This window comes from Papaver somniferum, chromosome 10 (assembly GCF_003573695.1).
Source record: "Papaver somniferum cultivar HN1 chromosome 10, ASM357369v1, whole genome shotgun sequence".
Taxonomy (NCBI): domain Eukaryota; kingdom Viridiplantae; phylum Streptophyta; class Magnoliopsida; order Ranunculales; family Papaveraceae; genus Papaver; species Papaver somniferum.
Window position 1 is genome coordinate 111,419,950 of NC_039367.1, and position 23,643 is coordinate 111,443,592.

At 36.0% G+C, this 23,643-nt stretch overlaps 1 protein-coding gene, 2 non-coding genes and 1 pseudogene across 3 annotated transcripts; 1 reads left to right on the forward strand and 3 right to left on the reverse strand.

Moving 5' to 3' along the window:
- Nucleotides 1-8,476: 8,476 nt before the first annotated feature.
- On the reverse strand, nucleotides 8,477-9,112 carry LOC113316086. The gene has a single exon (XM_026564317.1). The coding sequence runs from the start codon at nucleotides 9,110-9,112 to the stop codon at nucleotides 8,477-8,479; it is 636 nt and encodes a 211-aa protein (XP_026420102.1).
- Nucleotides 9,113-14,226: 5,114 nt separating this feature from the next.
- On the reverse strand, nucleotides 14,227-18,508 carry LOC113316087 (annotated as a pseudogene).
- TRNAT-UGU lies at nucleotides 16,473-16,545 on the reverse strand. The gene has a single exon. It is a non-coding gene; the product is annotated as a tRNA-Thr (tRNA).
- Nucleotides 18,509-20,828: 2,320 nt separating the features above from the next.
- TRNAF-GAA lies at nucleotides 20,829-20,901 on the forward strand. The gene has a single exon. It is a non-coding gene; the product is annotated as a tRNA-Phe (tRNA).
- Nucleotides 20,902-23,643: the final 2,742 nt, after the last annotated feature.

The following is a 23,643-nucleotide window of genomic DNA, read 5'->3' on the forward strand; positions in this document are numbered from 1 at the left end:
AAAAGTCTACGCACTTCGTTATAAGTCTGAAATTGATTTCTGAAACTAAATTGTAAACTAGATAAACTCATTTTTAACAGAAAATTATAGGATCTTATAGAGGTGGTTCTAGTAGAGGTTATTATAGAGGAGGGAACTCTACTGGTGGTAATTCCATAATCTGAATAGTACTTGCCTGCTCTAGTTCCTCCTTAGTCAAAATATTATCCATACCGAAAAATGTATTGTAATCACAATTAATATGTTCTAAGGCAGTACGTCGAGTAAAAATTGCATTTCTATGTACGTTGATTCAAGAAAATATGAAGGAAGTCAAATTTCACAATAGAAGAAGGATGAAAGACCATGCAGTACTAATCCAAATCCTAACAAATTTCATTTATCTTGAATCAAATAGAAAGGCAAACCAACACAAAAAGAAAGAGTTCATAAAATGTTGAATTTTATATGGGTTATTTAATGTTTGGTACCCAGCAAATGTCCAACACCTATATAATTGGACATAATCTAGGTGTGAGTGGTTTGGATTTTTGGAAGCCGGTGGAAATTCAAAAAAAGCCAAAGTTTTGTTCGAAATGCAAGATAATTGGACATAATGATCAGGAATGTATGAAGCAAGCAATAGTCTCTCCTGTTCAGCAAAATATTGTGCCTGCACAACAGACGACTAATGCTAATCAATCTCAAACTTCTGGAGATAGGCGTAGCAGCGATGGCATTCAAGGTAACATGGGCAATCAGGGTAACAATGGCGGTCAAGTTAACAATGTTGTGGGTGAATGGAAAGTTGCTAGACGTAAGAAGGGTAAGAATGCTCCAAAAATTCTAGTGGTTCCTGAAGTGGTGGTTACTAAGGTGGTGGAAGCTAATAAGTTGGGGTATAATGCTCAGCTGGTGAAGGCTCAGCAATTGGAGGTTGCTTATACAAAGTCCAAAGCTGATTTTGAATCTGCCGTTGTTGAATTGGCGAGAACTAAATATGTGTAGGATTCGAATTCAGTTTTAGTTCAAAGTGGGTGAAACTAGGCCACTGGTTTCTAAGTCAGGTTTGGTTGGATCTGGGATTCCCAATCCTGATAGGACTCTTGTCGCACCTTCGACTCCTCTTTGTGATCAATTATTGGCTGGGGATTTGGTCGTGACAAATAAATTTGATGTTCTCAATTCAGTTCATGTTGTGGAAAGTTCCAGTGATGCTCAATTTAGAGATGAACAGGAAATTAAGAGGGCTCGTATGCTTTCTTTACACAAGTTGGTTAATAATTCTAATACAGTTAGAAACAGTTTGCAAAACTTGGGCTCTGATATCTTGCCAGGATCGGAAACTGCCGCATCCAACTTAACAAATCGTATTATAAGAGAGAATTCACCAGGTCTGAATGCTGGTGTTTCTTCGCAGCTGGTTAATAACTCCTCAAACTCTAGTTTATAATTCGTGTTCTTTTTTGGAACATAAATGGTTTTGCACATGATGAGTCGCGATGCAAGTTACAAGATTTACTTAAAGAGTTTAAGCCTGATATATTTTGTCTTGCAGAACCAAAGGTACACTGTACTCTTACATTCTTGCGAGGTTTATATGTTGATAGCTATAAAAGAAAAGTTATACATAATTCAGTTGGTAGGTCTAAAGGAAACTTATGGATTTTCTGGTCCATGGACATTGCCACTCCGGTGGTGGTTAATTCCAGTAGACAAGCTATTACAATAAAACCTGAGGATGTTTTCATATCCTTTGTTCATGCTAGTTGTTTCCAGGTTACTCATAGAAGTTGACGGCAGCAACTTTCTTCTTTTGATAATAATATTCCCTGGTTGGTCATGGGAGATTTTAATTGTGTACTTCGTAATGATGAGAAGAAAGGGGGTTGTACTCTGTGTACTTCAGCTATTAATGAGTTCAGTGATTGGTTGGATGACAACAACCTTTTTGAAACTGACTCTTTGGGTTCTAAATACACTTGGGCCAATGGTCAATCAGGTGTTCATAGAATTCTTTGCAAGTTGGATCGAGCTGTGATTAATGAGGCATGGCTTACGAAGTTTGAGAATTGGCGGTGTAAAGCTCTTCCTCGTGAAGTTTCTGACTATTCTACTCTTATAGGATATCCTTTTGTGATTTCAAGACCTAAAAGAGCACCTTTTAGAGTGAAAAGAATGTGGTTCACTCATCCAGATTTCATGAGTATGGTTATGGAGAGTTGGAATGCTCCTGTTTCGGGTTCTCCTGATTATATTTATCCATACAAGCTTAAGAGATTAAAGGCTGCCATGAAGGAGTGGAATTTTAGGGTCTTTGGTAATGTTAATGCTAGACTCAGACATGCTAAATTAAATTTGGAAGTTTCTCTTCGTATTTCTGATGAGGATCCGGAAGACATAACGAAGCTGAATTTTGCTAAGGAGGCTTCGGTTACACTTCAGGAAATCCGTATGCGTCAATCCATTATGTTGAAGCAAAAATCACGAAATAAATGGCTTAAGGAGGGTGCGAGTAATACCTCTTTTTTTCATGCCAATATTCATACTCGAAGGAGCAGCAATATGATTTCAGAATTGGTGGATGATGATGGGAATGTTATCTCTAATTGTGACCAGATTAGAGATTACACCGTGTCTTATTTTGAGTCTAAATTTAATGGGGTAAAACTTCCAATTGATGAGCAATTATTTCATTATGAGCATGACACTATTTCTACGGAGGAAAGCCATAGAATGGATGCGATTCCTACTTATGATGAAATAAAGGCCGATGTTTATGATCTTGATGTTGATAGTGCCCCTGGACCTGATGGTTTCTCCGGTTGCTTTTATAGACATTGTTGGGACGTGATACAACAAGACCTTTATAATGCTATTACTTATTGTTGGCAACACCAAAGGATTCCTAATGGGGTAAATTCTAGTCTTCTAATTTTATTGGCCAAGGTAAGGGGTGCTAATACTCTCCGTAATTTTCGGCCTATTGGTCTTAGTAATTTTTTCTTTAAATTTTTTACTAAGATCCTTGCTATGAGACTTGGTAGTGTTCTTTATAAGCTTGTTTCAGAGGAACAAGTTGCTTTTATGAAGGGAAGAAATATTCATGAGAACACCAGTGTGGCGTCGGAGATGGTGAATGATATGAAAACTAAGCGTAAAGGTGGCAATGTGGGTCTAAAGATGGATATTACTCAATCTTTTGACACTGTTAGCTGGTCTTTTGTCTTAGAGGTGTTTCGTAGGTATGGTTTTTCCCAATAATGGTGTTCTTGGATATATTCGGTGCTTAGCTCAGCTCGTATTTATATCCTTCTCAATGGTAGTCCGGAGGGTTTTTTCAAAATTAATAGAGGTTTGCGTCAAGGTGATCCTTTGTCCCCTCTTATTTTTGTGTTGATTGAAGATGTTCTAAGTAGAAATCTTACGAAGCTATTTCTTGAGAAGAAAATGACTCCCATGCTTTCGAAAAAAGGTATTTCTCCTACTCATCTCTTTTTTGCTGACGACATAATGATTTTTTGAAAAGGCAACCTGAGGAGTTTGCATAATCTCCTTGAGTTGCTTGGGAAATATCAAACGGCCTCGGGCCAAACGGTTTGTCGTCAAAAGAGTAAGGTTTATTATGGTGGTGGAACCTCAAGTCGTTGTAGAACTATCACTGATTTGCTTGGTATGGAAGTCTCTACCTTCCCAGACAGGTATTTGGGAGTTCAAATTATGCCTGGAGCTGTAAAATATGGTCACATTAGCAATGTAGTTGATAAGATTAAAAAGCAACTCTCTTTTTAGAAAGGAAAAATGCTCTCTTTTCAAGATCGGGTTGTTCTTATTAATTCCGTGATTTGTAGTTATGCCATTCACAACATGGATGTTTATAAGTGGCCTCAGAAGTTCATTCAGTAGGTGGAAAGGGCTATACGCAATTTCCTTTGGTCCGGAGATGCTGATACTGCAAGAAAATTTGTTGTGGGCTACGACAAAATCTGTTTCCCTGTGAAGGAAGGTGGTTTGGGAATTACTAGAATGGCTGTTACAAATAGAGCGCTTCTAATGAAATTCTGGTGGAATATACGTTCTTCTACAAAAAAAAAGTGGGCTCGTTTTTTATGGGCTAAGTATACTACTCGTGCCGGCATAATTAAACAGTATGGCGTAAACTCTTCAATTCTTTCTGGCGTCAGGCTTGTGCATACTATTGTGGACAAAAATACCAAGGTCCTGCTTGGTGATGGGAGAACTACTTCACTGTACTTCGATGTTTGGTATGGTAATGCAAGCATTGCTGACATGCTTGGTGAAAATGATCTTGATGGTACTGTCATGGTTTGTGATGTTCTTGTTAATAACAATTGGAAGCTGCAGGGTATTCACGCACAAAATTTGGTCCGAGATGGAGTTGACATTCATAACTTGCCAGTTCTACAAGGTGGAACAGATTGCAGGGTTTGGATGCCAGAACTGGATGGTATTTTCCCAGTTTCTTCAGCGAAACAACTCATAAGGAAAAAGTTCGCAATTTTAGAGGTATATGGGCTTCTGTGAAGGAAAGCTATTCACCCCAAACTAGCTGCCCAGAACTGGAAAATTGCTAGAGCAGCTTGTGCAACTCAAGAAAAACTCAAGAGCAGGTGTAAATTTGAGTTAGCAAACAGGCGCTACTTGTGCAAATCTGATGAGGAATCACTGGAGCATATTTTATGGACCTTTTCTTCTGCGACAAGAATCTGGGAATGGATTTCAGGTATTTTTAACCTTAGGCCTCATTTTGATATTGTTACTTCCTACAAGTCATCTAAAGGTAGAAGTAAGATTATCAAAGAACTGTGGCTGTTAGAAAATTTAGTGATCCGTTCTGAACTTTGGCAGTCAAGGAATTTTTCCTATTTTCATAAAAATTCAGTTAACCTCCATTTTTTCAAGCAGTGTGTTTTTCACTTGGTACACGATTACTCAGTCCGTTTGAAGAGCTTTATGCACAACTCTACAGCAGATTTGGAAGTGCTCAATTTTTTCCGTGTAAGACACAGGCAGGTGAAACAAACATAGCCAATTGAATGTTTTTGGTCGCCTCCGGATAGGGATGAAATCTTATTGTGTTGTGATGGGGATGCAAAGGGGAACCCTGGAGTTGCGGGTGCAGGTGTAGTAGTGCGAGATCATGATTGTAATTTTATTGGGGCAATGAGTATTGGCCTGGGAAGAACGAATAACTACTTGGCGGAACTTTATGGCATAATTGTTGGTTTAGAATGGGCTTTGAAGTGGAATGTCCGAAGAGTTTTGGTCCGTTCTGATTCAGTCAGTGCGGTTATGGCTTTCACGACTTCAAATGTACCCTGGTTTGCTATACAGAGATGGAAAAGGATTCAAGAGAGTTATGATTCAATTCGGTTTGTGCATACCTACCGTGAAGCAAATTTTGCAGCTGATTTTATGGAAAAAAGAGGGTGTCTTATTAGGAATAGAGAAGGTTTGAACTATGATGAGAGACCTTATTTTCTTAATTCCCTAGAATATCCATATGTTTCCTATTTCAGATTTAAGTAGTTTGTAAGTTTTTGGGGTCTTTTGACCTCTTTTCTTGTAAGGTCTCTGTACATATTTGCTATTCATCAATATAATTTTTGGACTTAACAAAAAAATAATAATCCAACACCTAGCCTTGGTACCTGATATTTGAAATATTAAGGGTTGGTACCTACACCTGCCGTTGACCGTTAATGTCAACGTTTGACCATGCTTTAATTTGTTTTTCATGATTTGTATTAAAATATTATTCCATTTTATGAAATTACCCCGACAACAGAAATATATCTTCTTCCCCCTCTTACTCGGTCTGCAACAACCGCCGTTATAGTGTCGCAGATACCAATTGGAACCTGGTTTCTACTTTTTCATGAACCACCATCTATGGATTCAATCGATTTTATCGACTAGGGAGTTGAAGTCCTTGCCGCCTGTTCTCAAGTGCCTTAGAGGATTTTCATCTTAATGAGTGATGGGTTTCTTGTACTGATACTAATCTTGATTAAATGAAGAACATGATGTAATATCAGAGACATTGGGTGTTGAATGAAACTAGTTTAGGCATTTTCGGATTGGTGTTCTTTGAATGATTTTTTTTTTTTAGGAATTGTTATTGTTAAAATTGGTTGATGTAGTTGATAAGAAAGAATAATTGTTGCAGAAGATGTTGATATTTGATATGTTTAGTGAACTGTTTGTGACGGAGAGGATGTTTCATTTTCATTTTAGATAAATCAAACTCACTCTTGTTATGTTGCTCTTGGAGGTAATTAGATTTTTAGTACTCAATTTTGATTTCAATGTGAAAGCTTTTTTGGTGTTGGTTTTCATTTATATTTGAGTAGAGATTTGATGAAAGGTTTAACTTTTTTTGTTAATTGGATTGGATTCGTAATTCATGAATGGGGTTTTCAAATTAAGTAAGACTAATGTGAATTTGGGTATGGATTTTCACTGTCACCATTTGAAGCTTGTTTATGTCGCATTTTATTCATTGCATCAATGGCAAACTCTATTGAATGAAGATTAAGAATAGATAATTGGTAATAGCATACATCTCTCATGGTTTCTTCACCGGCAGAAAGTCGCCCACACAGAGACAGAGGTGCTCATTGAAAGAGACGAGGTAGAAAAAGTAGGGTTTTCAATGGGTATAAATTTGTAAGTTACAATTTAATAAATAATTTAAAAAATAAATTGAAATTGGTCAAACGAAAATTTTAACGGTCAACTGTTTGTTTTAGGTACCAACCCTTAATATTTCAAATGTTGGGTACTAAAGCTAGGTGTTAGACGTTTACTGAGTACCAAACGTTAAATAACCCATGTTATATACGTTAACTCAAAAAAGTCTACACACTTCGTTATAAGTCGGCAATTGATTTCTTAGACTAAATGGTAAACTAGATAAACTCATCTTTAACAAAACAAGTTTGAAAAATGTATTGTAATTACAATTAATATGTTCTAAGGCAATACATCTAGTAAAAATTGCATTTCTATGTACGTTGATTCAAGAAAGTATGAAGGAAGTCAAATTTCACAATAGAAGAAGGATGAAAGACCAAGCAGAACTAATCCAAATCCTAACAAATTTCATCTATCTTGAATCAAATAGAAAGAGAAAGCCAACACAAAAAGAAAGAGTTCATAAAAATGTTGAATCTTATATACGTTAACTCAAAAAAGTCTACACACTTCGTTATAAATCGGAAATTGGTTTCAGAGACTAAATTGTAAACTAGATAAACTCATCTTTAACAGAAAAAGTTTAAAAAATGTATTGTAATCACAAATAATATGTTCTAAGGATAATACGTCTAGTAAAAATTGCCTTTCTGTGTACGTTGATTCAATAAAATATGAAGGAAGGAAAATTTCACAATAGAAGAAGGATGAAAGACCAAGAAGAACTAATCCATATCTTAACAAGTTTCATCTATCTTGAATCAAATAGAAAGACAAATCCAACACAAAAAGAAATAGTTCATAAAAATGTTGAATTATATATACGTTAACTCAAAAAAGTCTACACACTTCGTTATAAGTCGGAAATTGATTTCTGAGACTAAATTGTAAACTAGATAAACTCATCTTTAACACAAAAAGTTTGAAAAATGTATTATAATTACAATTAATATGTTATAAGGAAATACCTCTAGTAAAAATTGCATTTCTATGTACGTTGATTCAAGAATATACGAAGGAAGTCAAATTTCACAATAGAAGAAGGACGAAAGACCAAGCAGAACTAGTCCAAATCCTAACAAATTTCATCTATCTTGAATCAAATAGAAAGACAAAGCCAACACAAAAAGAAAGAGTTCATAAAAATGTTGAATTCTATATACGTTAACTCAAAAAAGTCTACACACTTCGTTATAAGTCAGAAATTTATTTCTGAGTTTTGATTTTGATAAGTCAAAAATTTGTATTAATAGATAACAAATTTACAAAGAAGAGTTCACAAGAAAAGAGGTCACAGCAACCCCAAAAACTTGTAAACTACTTGAATCTATAATAAGCAACATTTGGATATTCAACTGAAATCAAAAAATCAGGTCTTCCATCATAATGTAAACCTTCCTCCTCATTGAGAAGACATCCCCGTTTAGCCATAGAATCCGCAGAGAAGTTCGCCTCCCTATAGGTATGAATAAACCTTATTGTATCATAGCTTCTACAAACTGCTACCTACATTTGATTAGCAAACCAAGGAATATTGGTTCTCTTAAAAGCTTCAATAACACTATAAGAATCAGACCGAATGCAAATTCACCTAACTCTCCATCTTACAACCCATTCCATACCCACCAAAATACCATAAAATTCTGCCAAATAATTAGTTGTAACTCCCAGGCCTATAGACATAGCACCAAGAACTAAACAACGCGCATTTCTTGCCACCACACCAGCTCCCGCAACACCAGGATTCCTTCTTGACGCCCCATCACAACAAAGTTGAATCTCATTCTCCCTCCCGAGGTTCCCAAAAACATTCAGTTGGTTGAAGAAATTTCACCCTTCTATGATTAATACGGAAATAATCAAGAATAATTACATCTTCAGCATTGTTTCGCATGAAGCCTTTGAGCCGAACAACAAACTCTTGGATCAATTTCAACACACGCTTGAAGAAAATACTCCAGTTTGGTTGTTGACGTTGAAACACAGCCTTATTACGCACAACCCACAGTTCTGATCTTATGACGAGATTAGCAATAAGCCACATGTCACGTATCATTGTGCTCCTCTCTTTAGCTGCTTTGCAAGACACTACAAGGTTAGCATTAGGAATTAAATCAAAGATATCATCAATCCAATTCCACGCCCGGCCAGCAAAGGTGCAATGGAATAGAACATGCTCAAGCGTTTCATCTGCCACACCACACAGGCTGCAACGGTTGGCAAGTTGAATCTTAAACCTGTTTTGGATAATGTCGTAAGTAGCGCAAGCACCACGAAGAAATTTCCAGTTCTGGGAAGCTAAGGTAGGGTGAACTTCCTTCCTCCATAAAAGATTCGCGCCTGCAAACATGCTATATTTCTGACGAATTAACTCTCTAGCTGAGCTAACAGTGAAGTTTCCTTTGAGGTCCGGCATCCAAATCCTTGAAGAAATTGATTTCTGAGACTAAATCGTAAACTAGATAAACTCATCTTTAACAGAAAAAGTTTGAAAAATGTATTGTAATTACAAATAGTATGTTCCAAAGCATTACGTCTAGTAAAAATTGCATTTCTATGTACGTTGATTCAAGAAAATATGAAGGAAGGCAAATTTCACAATAGAATAAGGATGAAAGACCAAGAAGAACTAATCCAAATCCTAAAAAATTTCATCTATCTTGAATCAAATAGAAAGACAAAGCCAACACAAAAAGAAAGAGTTCATGAAAATGTTGAATTTTATATACGTTAACTCAAAAAAGTCTACAGACTTCGTTATAAGTCTGAAATTGATTTCTGAAACTAAATTGTAAACTAGATAAACTCATCTTTAACAGAAAAAGTTTGAAACATTTATTGTAATCACAAATAATATGTTCTAAGGCATTACGTCTAGTAAAAATTGCATTTCTATGTACGTTGATTCAAGAAAATATGAAGGAAGTCAAATTTCGCAATAGAAGAAGGATGAAAGACCAGCCAGAACTAATCCAAATTCTAACAAATTTCATCTATTTGAATCAAATTTAAAGACAAAGCCAACACAAAAATAAAGAGTTCATAAAAATGTTGATTTTTTATACGTTAACCCAAAAAAGTCTACACACTTCGATATATGTCGGAAGTTGATTTAATGTATTGTAATCACAATTAATATATTCTAAAGCAATACCTCTAGTAAAAATTGCATTTCTCTGTATGTTGATTCAAAAATATATGAAGGAAGTCAAATTTCACAATAGAAGAAGGACGAAAGAGCAAGCAAAACTAATAAAAATCCTAACAAATTTCATCTATCTTGAATCAAATAAAAAGGCAAAGCCAACACAAAAAGAAAGAGTTCATAAAAATGTTGAAGTTTATATACGTTAACTCAAAAAAGTCTACACACTTCGTTATAAGTCGAAAAATGATTTCTGAGACTAAATTGTAAACTAGATAAACTCATCTTTAACATAAAAAGTTTGAAAAATGTATTGTAATCACAAATAATATGTTCGAAGGCAATACCTATAGTAAAAATTGCATTTCTATGTAAGTTGATTCAAGAAAATACGAAATTAGGAAAATTTCACAATAGAAGAAGGATGAAAGACCAAGAAGAACTAATCCAAATCCTAAAAAATTTCCTCTATCTTGAATCAAATAGAAAGACAAAATCATCACAGAAAAAGAAAGAGTTCATAAAAATGTTGAATTTTATATACGTTAACTCAAAAAAGTCTACACACTTCGTTATAAGTCCGAAATTGATTTCTGAGACTAAATTACTTCCAAGATGGTTATCGGAAATAATGGTTATCGAATATCCATGATCAACCTTCTATGAAATAGCCTTTCCTAAATCAGTAGAATCCAGCCATTGAACTTACTGAAAAAATTGTAGTCATTTAAACCTGACTGCATTTTCCAACTGAAATGGAATATTACTACCGAAATTGCATTGTACATCCAGAATATACCTAAGAAGACATGATCCCAGGCGGATACTTGACATGTACCCCCTCTTCCAGGTCCGTCACAAGGGAAACGAAAACCCAGATTTGCTTTATCAGGTATCAAACGGGAACTACGAGCAAATAGAACACCTTTCAGTAGTATTAATACCGTTACATGGATCGTAAATGCATGAATGTGATGTACCAAAAAATCCGCGGTTCCGAATGGAATAGGGAACAAAGCTACTTTACCGCCTACTGCTATTAAACCACTACCCCCCAAGTCAAGCTGGTGTTTGTTGTTGCACCAGGAGCTTTTGCACCAGGTGCTAAAGCGTGAGTGTTTTATACCCATTGAGCAAAGACGGGTTGTAATTGAATTGCGGTATCTGAAAACATATCTTGTGGACGCCCTAAAGCGCTCATGGTATCATTATGAATATACAAACCAAAACTGTGAAAGCCTAGAAATATACATGCCCAGTTGAGATGTGATATGATTGCATCGCGGTGCCTAAGGACACGATCTAATAGATCGTTGTATCAAGTAGTTGGATCATAATCTCTTACCATAAAAATGGTTGCATGTGCAGCAGCACCAACTATGAGAAATCCACCGATCCACATGTGATGTGTGAACAACGAAAGTACTGTACCATAGTCAGTAGCGAGTTATGGATAATGAGGCATGGCATACATATGGTGAGATACAACAATGGTTAAAGAGCCTAACATAGCTAAATTTAGAGATAATTGAGCATGCCATGACGTTGTTAGGATTTCATAGAGCCTTTATGGCCCTGGCCTGTAAATGGACCTTTATGAGCCTCTAAAATATCTTTCAGGCCATGACCAATCCCCAGTTAGTCTTATACATGTGACCGGCTATCAGGAAAAGAATTTCAATAGCTAAATGATGGTGTGAAATATCGGTCAGCCATAGACCCCATGTTACTGGATCTAATCCTCTGCGAAAATTAAGAAATTCGGTATATTTTAACCAATTCAAGGTGAAAAACGGGGTTGCTCCCTCGGCAAAACTTGGATAAAGTTGAGCCAAAAGATCCGGTTCAAGATAAATTCATGAGGAAGTGGGATCTACTCCAGCATCTAGAAATTGGTTAATTGGTAAAGAGACATGTATTTGGTGTCCCTCCCAAGAAAGAGATCCAAGTCCTAGTAACCCCGATAAATGGTGATTCAACATGGATTCTACATCTTGGAACCAAGCCAACTTTGGAGCAGCTTTGTGATAATGGAACCAACCAGCAAAAAAAATTAATGCCGGAAAGACCAATGCACCAATTGCAATACAATAGAGTTGTAATTCACTAGTTATTCCAGACGCTCTCCAAATCTGAAAAACCCAGAGGTTATTTGTATTCCTCAGAAACCACCACCCACATCACCATTCAATATTTCTTGGCCCACGATTGGCCAAACCACCTGAGCGCTGGGTCTAATGTGAGTAGGATCGCTTAGCCATGCTTCATAATTGGAAAAACGGGCACCGTGGAAATACATGCCACTCAGCCAAAAAAATATGATGGAGAGTTGACCGAAATGGGCACTAAATATTTTTCGGGAGATCTCCTCCAAATCACTGGTATGGCTATCGAAATCGTAAGCATCGGCATGTAGGTTCCAGATCCAAGTGGTAGTATCATGGACTTTAGCTATTGTTCTTGAGAAATGACCTGGTCTGGCCCATTCCTCGAAAGAAGTTCTTACGGGATCCCGATCCACCAAAATTTTAACTTCTGGTTCCGGCGAATGAATAATCATTGAGTCCTCCTCTTTCCGGACAACACATACACAGAGACCTGCCAAAAGTCAAGTAATTAGTGAACTTCTGAAATCTATTTATAATTAGTTCATTTCCTTCCTATCTCCCAGCTATTTATTTTGTTTAGTTATTTACTAGAGCAATTATGATCTGGAAGTCGATCCGGGGCAAGTGTTCGGATCTATTATGACATAGCCATGAGGTGCTCAACGTACCTTTATAATATTTGAAAATCCTTTCCTGGCTTCGTCTTGACACAAAAACTTTTTTTTTTTCATATGCAAATTACAGATGCTTAGATGGAGTTGCTTCGTATCTTACATGGAACTACGACTATTGCTCGATTCCAAATCACTTCATTGGGGCAGTCATGAATAAGACCCCAGTATCCATATTCAAAGGATTTTTTTAGTTTGGATAGCAAAAAGGGATTCAAACCGCCGCGTGATCTTCAACCAATTATGCGCTTCAATATAATTACATGGAGTAAGCGCTATAGCTTGTTTCCAACACTCAGCCGCTTGATCGGACCAAGCTTCCGCAATTTCAGAATCTCCCTGCCAAATAGCATGTTCTCCTCGGTCGGAATAGGTGGGTCGATTCCTTCCCTTAGAACCGTACTTGAGAGTTTCCTACCTCATACGACTAAACAATCAATTATTTTGGTGTCCCATCTTAATCGACCCTATCTAACTAAATAAGATTTTTCATAAATCTATCCCATTTTTGTTTCTCAGGTTAACCGGAAGGGGTTAATTACATTTACATAAGTTTTAAACTTGCATTTTTATTCAAAATAAATTTTATCTTTTCTCCTACCTTCAGAAAAACGAAACCCACTATCCTATCTTTTTCTGAAAGGTAACTATCTCAGTTTCATTTTCATATAGAATCTTTGTAAAAGACTTTCCTCTCTAAGAAAGAAAGGACTTACTATCTTTGGTATCTGATGCTACACCGCTGCTCAATACCTTAGTGGATCAAGTCTATTACATAAGTTGATTCCTAACTTATATCTCATATCATGACATAAGTAAGCAGTTTTTCTTATTGTATCGGCCAAAAATTTCACTAATTGATCTTTACGGCGCTTCCTCTATCAATTAGATCTTTTATCTATCCATAGAATATAGTATTATAGGCACATCCATTTCTTCATTTTTTGCTTTTATGAAGTCTCTTTCTTTGCTACAACTAATAAAAATCGTTGCTTTATACGATACATATGTACAAAGCCTATCCTCTAGTATTTACTAGCGTATTTTATCTTTCTTTCCCTCTTTCTTTAGCGGAGATAGTCGCATGTAATGACAGATCACGTCCATATTATTAAAAGCTTGTGGTAAGAATGGATTTCGTTCTAGTGCCCGGAAATAATATTCCAAAGCTTTTGTATGTTCTCTGTTACTTGTGTGGATAAGGCCTATGTTATACATTATATAACTTCGATCATAGGGATCAATTTCTAGTCTCATAGCTTCATAATAATTCTGTAAAGCTTCCGCATAATTTCCTTCGGATTGAGCTGACATCCGTTGCGGTCGTTCATTCTATTCAAAGAATCCCCGTTTCAGAACCGTATGTGAGATTTTCATCTCATACGGCTCCTCCCTTCTGTGCATAATGAATGATAATAATCCATGGAACCAAAAGAATATCGAAATATTCTCATTATGAACTGACATGGACTAGTGTTTTTACAAGAAATCTCTAGTCAGCCTTCCTGCAAAAGGTCTTTTCTTAACACTAATCGTGTTGTTGCTAGATAGAAAAGGTTACTCCAACAATTTATTTGTCCTCAACGCCCCCCTATTTCTAGGAATTAGTCACTTCAACAGTCTTTGATGGTTATATAGGTATCCAAAGTACAAACGAGATGGATGTTTGTTGTCCCAACCATTCTTGTTAGTTCCGATCCCGATAAGGAAAGGGATAATTTATAACAAAGTTTTTTTTGTTGATTCCTAGGTGTAGTGCTTCTTCCCCTATGCCTCATATTGGTTGGTACTGATGGAGTAGGATTGACCTCTAATACAGAAAGAACCTATAGGTGTAACCTTTCATTCAATACTAGATTAGAAAATTGAAGCATCTGAGGCTGCATCAATCAGGGATACACAATAGAAGGAATTGTTCTATTTCCAAACTTCACCTTCAAGATGCGTAGATTTTTTTAAGGTTTATTTCAATAAACGCGTTTTGTTTTATGCCGAATCCAACCCTGCGTGCCTTTACTCGTAAGACAGAGAACACTAAATAAAATCAAATCACACCATCTCTATAATAGGTAAATGCCTATTTTTCAACGGAAGTTGTCGGAATTATGCGTAATAAGATATTGGCCACAATTGAAGAGGTCTTATCAATAAAATTTCCATTTATCCGTGATCTAGGCATAGTTCGCAATCCATTCTATAATTCTTCTCATTACCTCGCATGGGAAAAGAATCCCACAAACAAAGGAATTGTACAGGAAGAAATAACATAAAAAAAGACTCGTTCTAAACATGAAATTAATATTTCCTACAGATTATGATAACTCGAGATGTTTTTTATTGGATTATGATTCAAACAAGGAAAAAGAATAAAATAATCGTTCTATGATCAAAATACCACCCCATTCGTTTTCATATTTCGAATTGTTATAATCGGTTGGTCGTACCTATACTGCAAAAATAAATATGAATGGCTCGCTATTCACCCGATTTCTGGGTCATAATCATAAAATTTTGTAGGAGAGATGGCCGAGTGGTTGAAGGAGTAGCATTGGAACTTCTATGTAGGCTTTTGTTTACCGAGGGTTCGAATCCCTCTCTTTCCTTACCTTTGCCTAATTCAAGAGTGTTATTGACCACAATGGATCAAATAACAAACAAACAAGGAATAGGATTATTCTAAGAGGTAGACCTTTCTTTGAAATGAATTCTTTATTCCTAATTGGGGTGGTACGAAAAATATTGATAAAGGGTAGCCAAGACATAAAAATATCCCCGCGGATCCATTTATGATACATGAAATGGGAAAAATATCCGGATCACACCCCTTAGCTTCGGTCAATTTACTTCGACGAAAAGGGGGCAAAATTCTCCGAATCCTTGCCTTGCTATTTGAGTTAGGTTCAAGTCTGAAGGGAATAATATTCTACGACCAGCAATTCGTTTATTTTCAAGCCGACCCACTTACTATCTATTATTTGATTGACTAACCCTTTATATTGGGATGAATGAAGAGTCAAATGTTTTGGCAATTCTTCATGGGAGGATGAATCAAGATAATTTTGAATCAGAGCTTTGGATTTTTGTTCATCCCTCGTCGTAATAATATCTCGGGGTTTGCAGCGATAACTTGGTATATCTACTATATGGCCATTAACTAAAATATGTCTATGGTTAACTAATTGCCGAGATCCAGGAATGGTCGAAGCCATACCCAATCGAAAAAGTATGTTCTCCAAACGCATTTCAAGTAATTGTAGTACTTGACCAGTTGACCCTTTGGCTTTTCCGGCGATACGAACATATTTAAGTAATTGTCGCTATGTCAGACCATAATGAAACCGCAATTTTTGTTTTTCTTCTAGACGAATACGATATTGAGACTTTTTCCCAGAGCGCGATTGATTTCTAAGATCATTTCCGGCTTTAGGCCTTTTACTAGTTAGTCCCGGTAAAGCCCCCAAACGGAGTATTTTTTTGAAACGAGGCCCTCGGTAACGAGACATAAAAACTCCTTTTTTTATTTACAGAATAAACCTAAATTAAGACTGAACTAAACGATAAACGAAAAAAAATATATATTGAAGTTAAGTACTGTACTACAAAGAAGAATGAGATGAATTGTATCAATATTCAGACTCTTTTGTATATATAGCAAGGTAAGGAGACTTTGTCTTAATTTGTTCTGTAGAGATCTAACCAACTGCTTGAATTTGTTTTTTATTCATAGTTGGAAGTTCTTACGACATAATAGATCCGCTATTTTTGAGAAAAGGAAAGAAGTCTTTTCATAATTCCTTGAGTTCAAGGAGACATTATTAATCATGTAATAAAGTATAAAATATAAGAGAGAAAAGCCGGCTATCGGAATCAAACCGATGACCATCGCATTACAAATGCGATGCTCTAACCTCTGAGCTAAGCGGGCACACTACTTAGCTCTTAGCTATTCAAAATAGATAATGAATATGAATAGAGAAAAAATGAATACTGAATAGAATGTTATTCTATAAAAATATAATATAACATACGAATTAATATAACGATAAATAGAGTGATATATGATATCAAAATTTTCAGTGGGAAGAAATTCTACATTTTTCTTTTCCATGATTCTCTTTTATATTTATAATTTATATGAATATGATTATCAATATCTTAATTCTAAATTATTAGAAATTAAGAAAAAATATGGCATTCTAAAAAAAGAATCGAACGTTCAAGTATTTAAAATCGGGTAGGAAAAGTGCGAGGAAGAGAGGAATATATATGTGGTATATATCCATCCATATTGAATTGCGGATACATCAATGATAGAATCATTTCTGATTAAACCAAATGTAGGTCCTTCAATATAGAAAAAGGGGTAAATAAGAAAGAAATAAAAGAAATCAAAGAGGAGTAAAGAGATAAACTTTTTAGATAGATAAGCTGTATGTAATGAATTCAACGGTTAACGGTTCCAGCATAAACGAAAGAAATAAGGGATGGCATCCCAGCGAGATCTTCGGCTCAAACTAAAAAGGGGATATGGCGAAATCGGTAGACGCTACGGACTTGATTGAATTGAGACTTGGTATGGAAACCTACTAAGTGATAACTTTCAAATTCATAGAAACCATGGAATTAAAAATGGGCAATCCTGAGCCAAATCCTGTTTTCAGAAAAAAACTAAGGGATTTCTGAAAGCGAGAATAAAAAAAGGATAGGTGCATAGACTCAATGGAAGTTGTTCTAATGAATGGAGTTGACTGCGTTGGTAGATGACTCCTTCTATTCAATTTGAATTTAAACTCCATAAAGAATGAGGGATAAACCTACGATACGTACGTATACGTACTGAAATATCAAAGATTCTATTAATGTCGCCCTAAAAAATTTTTTACATAAAAAAAAGGAATAATTTTTGTGAATCTATTCCAAGTTGAAGGAATAATCGAATATTCAGTAATCAAACCATTCACTCCATAGTCTAATATATCTTTTGATGAACTGATTAATCAGACGAGAATAAAGATAGAGTCCTGTTCTACATGTCAATATCAATACAGACAACAATGAAATTTATAGTAAGAGGAAAATCCGCCGACTTTATAAATCGTGAGGGTTCAAGTCCCTCTATCCCCACAAAAAGGCCCGTTTTACTCCCTAACTGTTTATTTATACTTCTACTCTTTTTTCTTTTCCGCAGCGCCCGAAAATTAGCTATATTTCTCATTCACTATATTATTTCACAAAAGGATCGGAGCAGAAAAGCCTCTCTCGTATCACAAGTCTTGTGGTATATATGTACAACGGAAACTCTATGATCAAGGAATCCCTGTTTGAATCATTCACAGTTCACATCATTATTTTCAACTCTAAAAGTTTTCTTTTTTGAAGATTCCGGAAATTTCAGGGACTGGGTAAGATTTTGTAATGTTTTTTTATTCTCTTGAATTGACATATACCCAAGTCCTCTAGTAGGATGGTTTTTTTTTTGCTAGGTAAAAATGGTTTATTGAAGCAAAAAAACGTAATTACAAGAATTACAAAAAGGGAGGCTCGAGGCCTCCCCACCCCCATAAACCAAAGGGGCAAAAAAAATAGCAATAAAATAGCACTAAAAGCTCATAAAATAAGCTTTTAAACACAAATAAATAACTAAAAGAGGAAAACTAGAAACATTAAAACCGTCTGCGCCCCTTAGTTCCCACTCTAAAATTCCTGTTCTTTGGTATAAGCTCAGCAATTATTTGTGTCAAGTCAGGATCACCGTAATGCCCGTTGTGTTCATCTTCATAAACATCATCTTCATAATCCTCTTCATCCGAAGCATAGTTACTGCCAGGAACAAGCTTAATAGGAGATTGTTTCTTACTAGAAGATTGATCCTTATTTTTAACTTTCATTCTATCCAATAAATCCTTTTTTTTCCTTGTAAAAATCTTGTCTGTAGGCTGTACTGCTAATGAACTTAGCACGAGCTTCCTCATTCTCAATTGTACATGCCTCTTCAAGCTCCTCTTTGGTTAAAATATTTTCCAAATCAAAGTAACTTCCAGAAATTTCCATCTCTAGAGATAAAAGAGAAACCTCACGTGGAGATTTCAAAGCGTCCAAACGAGCACGGAAATCAGCTGATTGTTTCTTTAAAACCGGCCCAATCCCTGGCTGCGAAACACCAAGCCCATCTGTTTGATTTGGACCCGACTTCTCAAAACTGGACTCGCAAGCAATAAGCGAACTAGAATCCTTGGATCTAGCCTTCCTAGCCACTTTCTTTGCTTCCTTTCTAGCTATAATGTCCGCATCAACTTCGCCCCAGTCCTTAGAACCAATTCTACCATCCGAATCCTCAATATTTTCTTCTATTTCTTTTTCCTCCTCATTCTCACTATCCCCCTTAATAGTCTCGGTATCAAGGCCTAACCCGCTGGTAAGAACATCAAAAGTATTACGATTTACAACCAACTCAGAACAAAATACATCGTTCACAATTATAGTAAATTTAAAAGGAGAGCCCTTATTCTTAGTTCCAACTTGCTGCCAGTCGTTTGTAGCTTGTATATTCACGGACCTTGACTGAGTTTTATTCTCAGAATTCTTTTGAGATACGGACCCTTGGTGATACAACACTGACACGGAATCAGAAATAGCTGCGGACTGAGCTTCCTTACCAGTTTTATACTTTTGCTTGGTCACGGAATTTGTCATGGCTTGAGTTTCCACATGTTGCAAAACTACTGTACCATCCTTGTTTACAGTTTTAGAAATTCTACAAGCATCAAGATCCTCTTGTACATCAATAGCGTTTTTACATTTAATCAAATTCATTTGAGATTCACGAAACTGAACTTCAAAGTTTGCAAGATCTTTCTTCAATTGTTCAGCACTTTTTGAAGCATTAGAAATATTTGGAATAGGATCATCGCCTGCAAAATCAGTCACCAGCAAACTGTTAACTGAACCTGCATGCGCTGCATGGGTATTAGCAGCATTATCACGTATATTTGTAGCAGCTGCATTACTATCTTTGTTCTGGTTATCTAAAGAAAACTGTTTATCAACAGAAGTAGCGTGAGAGGCTTGAGAAGCCCCAACAACATCAGTAGAACGTTCAGCTAAAACTGGGATAACTGGAGTTTGTTTCCCCTTGTTTTTATCTGCCGCAACTTTCCATTCCATGCCAGGAGGATTATCATTCCTTATTATAGGAACTTTCTCAACTTCAGCCAACTGAAGTTGATTATTTTTTGCTTTACGACTTGAATTCTTTCTACAATCTTCATCACAGTGTCCAATAATGGAGCACTTTGTACAAAACTTGGGTTGCTTATGTATATCCATATATAGCCAAAATTCTATTCCATTGGCTTTTAGCAATATTCTTTCAGGGATGTGCTTTGAAAAATCAATATCAATAAGAACTGAAGCAAAATAACCATATTCCAACCTTAGGGTTTTATCATCAACTACAATTGGAGTGCCAAAGCTCTTACCAATTGATAATAACGATTTTTCAGTCCATAACTCCATTAGTAATTCAGGAAACATTACCCATACAGCTGCATGAGAAGTATGCTGTTTATTTGGATTAAAACTAGGATACCAATCTTGTAGTTGAAGAACTTGATTTTTGACAATGGCTTTAGGACCGTTACGAATCCTCTCCTTGTCTGCTGCCGTTGATAACATAATAATGAAGAACCCTTTGCGCATAGGTAGAAACTTAACATCCTGTCCAAGTTTCCATTGTTCAACAAGAGAATGTTTCACCTCGGGAAACTTCATTCCCGTGAAATCCAGACGAGCTATGAAGCTATGTTGAAAGGGTTTACAACCTTCCTTGAAGAAATCCAAAGGGATTTCCAAAGCTGGTTCTCCCTCTTTCAGAGTTGGATTTGGAAGGGAGGAGAGATCAATAACCGTAGGGTTTAGGGTTTTCTTACCCTTAAGAATATCCGCAAAAGAACTAGAAACCCCAACAAGTTTGTTCGCACCAAAAGATATGGATGGAGACGTAACATCCTTGTTATTAGAAACTGAAACATGTTGTTCTCCCATTGCTGATCATCCAAAGATGATCAAACACGGGAGAAATCTAGGAAAAAAGCTAAAACCCCTAAAAACTTAAGCAAATCGCTAGCACTTAGGAGAGAGAAAATATTCACAAAATAAAGCAGAGGACTGAAAATCCTCTAGTAAGATGGGGATGGTGCCTCAAGAAGGGTTGGGATAGCTCAGTTGGTAGAGCAGAGGACTGAAAATCCTCGTGTCACCAGTTCAAATCTGGTTCCTGACATTGAGTATCTACTGTTAAGTTCCTGCCATTGAGCATCCATTATTAACCACAGGTTAATAATAGATACTCATACAAATTCGATATGAATCAGCATACACACATGCTTTCGTCCGAATTTCTAGAGAGAGAAAATCCTACCCTTTTTCTTAAAGTTTGTATAAAAAAAGGAAAAGAATAAGGGAAAAGAAAAAATACAGGTTGAGTAAGAAATTAGGCTAAGATAAGAAGTGGGCCTTTATTATATGGATCTCGTCGTTCTTTTTTTGATTATATGGCATGGCGGGTTCCTCCTAACATTCTAAACATTAATAGTGAAAAAAAGAATTACAATATGAAGTTAGTTGCTTCTAAAAACCCAAGACTATATATAGTCTCGAGGGGTGTGGAAAGATCCGACTAGACAATGTGAAATTAAGATCCAGTACAAGTGGAATCCTATCCTCTTTTATTTCTTCGTTTTTTTTTTCATATTCCATTTCGTTATTCCCCTTACGTGACTTTCGAGAGCCTATCTAACTGATGTGTGTGGTACAAAGTTCATGGTACATAACTAATTTTATTCATCTTATTAGCCCGGCTCGCCCGAAATAAATAGAATATCTTCCAAATTTGGGAATCTCAATGAGGACCCATTTTTTTGCGCATCCATATCCATATATAGGAAAAAGAGTTCGATTACTCTAGAAGAGACTGTAAAAAAATTCCTTGGATATCTCGCGGCGTAAAAAGAAAATTAGGTTCTTACCATTCAATGAGCATCTTGTATTTCATAGAATTTTGGAGCAATATAATCCTTAGGTAAGGGCCATCCTATCCAACTTTCAGGCATCAAAATACGTTTCAGGCGTGGATGATTATCATAAGAGATTCCCAACATATCATAAGATTCCCGTTCTTGGAAATCCGCACTTTTCCAAATCCAAAAAACAGATGGAATTCTGGGATTTATCCTTGGGGAAAATACTTTTATGCATACCTCCTCTGGCTGATCCACACCATACTCTATTCTCGTAAGATGATACACACTAGCTAAGAGTCTGCTTGGTGCTAGATCATAGGCACACTGAGAGCGTAGATAATTATAACCATATACATATGAAATGACAGCAATGGAATGCCAATCCTCGGGCTTTATTTGTAAAGTTTCGACTCCTTGGTAATCGAAGCCTAAAGATCTATGAACTAACCCATGCTTGACTAGCCAAGCAGACAAACGACCCTGCATATTTTTAGTCTCTCCCGGATTTTTATTTGTATAAGTAGTTCACGTTTACGATGAAATTTTTGAAAATTGAAGTGAAGGGCATTTGCTATTCTTCTGCACAAAAGAAAAGCAGTCTCCCTAATTCACTAATTCATGGGAAGATACTGAACTTTGGTATTTTAAAAATGTTTCATAAGGTATCTCTGAAGTAGATCGCGATTGATAGAGTAATCCTTGATCATAATTTTTAGTATGCGTGCTACGTCCAACATAAAACTTGTGAGTGGTAGTGAAACATCGATTATTCTGTTGAGACCCAAATCTATCTTCGTATATTTCTCGAGATACCTTCTTACGAAGTTTTGTTATATCATCGATAACTGCCTCCGATTTAGGTGGCAACCCGGCAAATAAACATCCACAAGAATTAGCTTATCAACTCCTCGAACAGTATTATAAGAATCAGTACTGAACATCCGTCATGTAATAGTGAAGGCTCCCATAGTAATTACATATTTTGGTTCAGGCATTTTCTCATATAATCTTACTAAAGAGGGAGTCAATTTCATTGTTACTGTGCCGGCTGTTAAAATTAAGTCCGCTTGCCTAGGACTCGATCTTGGTACCAAGCCATAACGATCAAAGTCGAAGCGCGAGCCTATTAATGAAGCAAATTCAATAAAGCAACAACTGGTACCATACAGAAGCGGCCATAAACTGGAGAGTCTTGACCAATTTGAAAGATCATTTAATGTAGTTGAAATAACTGAATTTTGGGTTGTTTGATCAAGTACCGGAAACTCAATGGAATTCATAACTGTCTCAATGTCATTTTTTTCTTCTTTATTTTTTTTATTGTCTGAATATTCAAGAGCTAAGACCATTCCAACGCTCCTTTTCGCCATGCATAAATTAAACCAACAATTAGGATAAGCACGAAAATTAAATCTTCTATAAAAACGGATACACCCAATACATCGAAACTCATTTCCCATGGGTAAAGAAAAACCGTTTCAACATCAAAAACAACCAAAACCAGAGCAAACATATAATAACGAATTCAGAATTGTAACCAAGCGTCGCCCATTGGTTATATGCCTGATTCATAACTAGAAAGTTTCTCCGGTCCTTCGCGAGTCGGGGCTAAAACCCCGGAAATGAAAAAAAATCCAAAATAGGAATAAGACTTGATATTATTAGAAATACCCAGAAAATGTCATATTCGTAAAGCAGAAACATAGATGCACTCCAATGAATGTGGAAAAAATATATACCGTATTCCTCGATTCGATCTGGAATTTGAATTAAGCTATAAATGTTTAGTCAAAATACCAATGAATTTTGATTGAACTCCCCAGTTTTTTTGTTGTGGGTCATTCTTGTTTCAAGGTTCATCGAGTGGAGTCCTATTTTCACTTATTTCAATTCCATTTCGATATGCTAGAGACATATTATGCTCTTATTACAAACTTATCATTTTTATCTTGTCTCATATTTTCTCTAAAAAAAAGAGAAAAAAGAATTACATATTTTTCAGT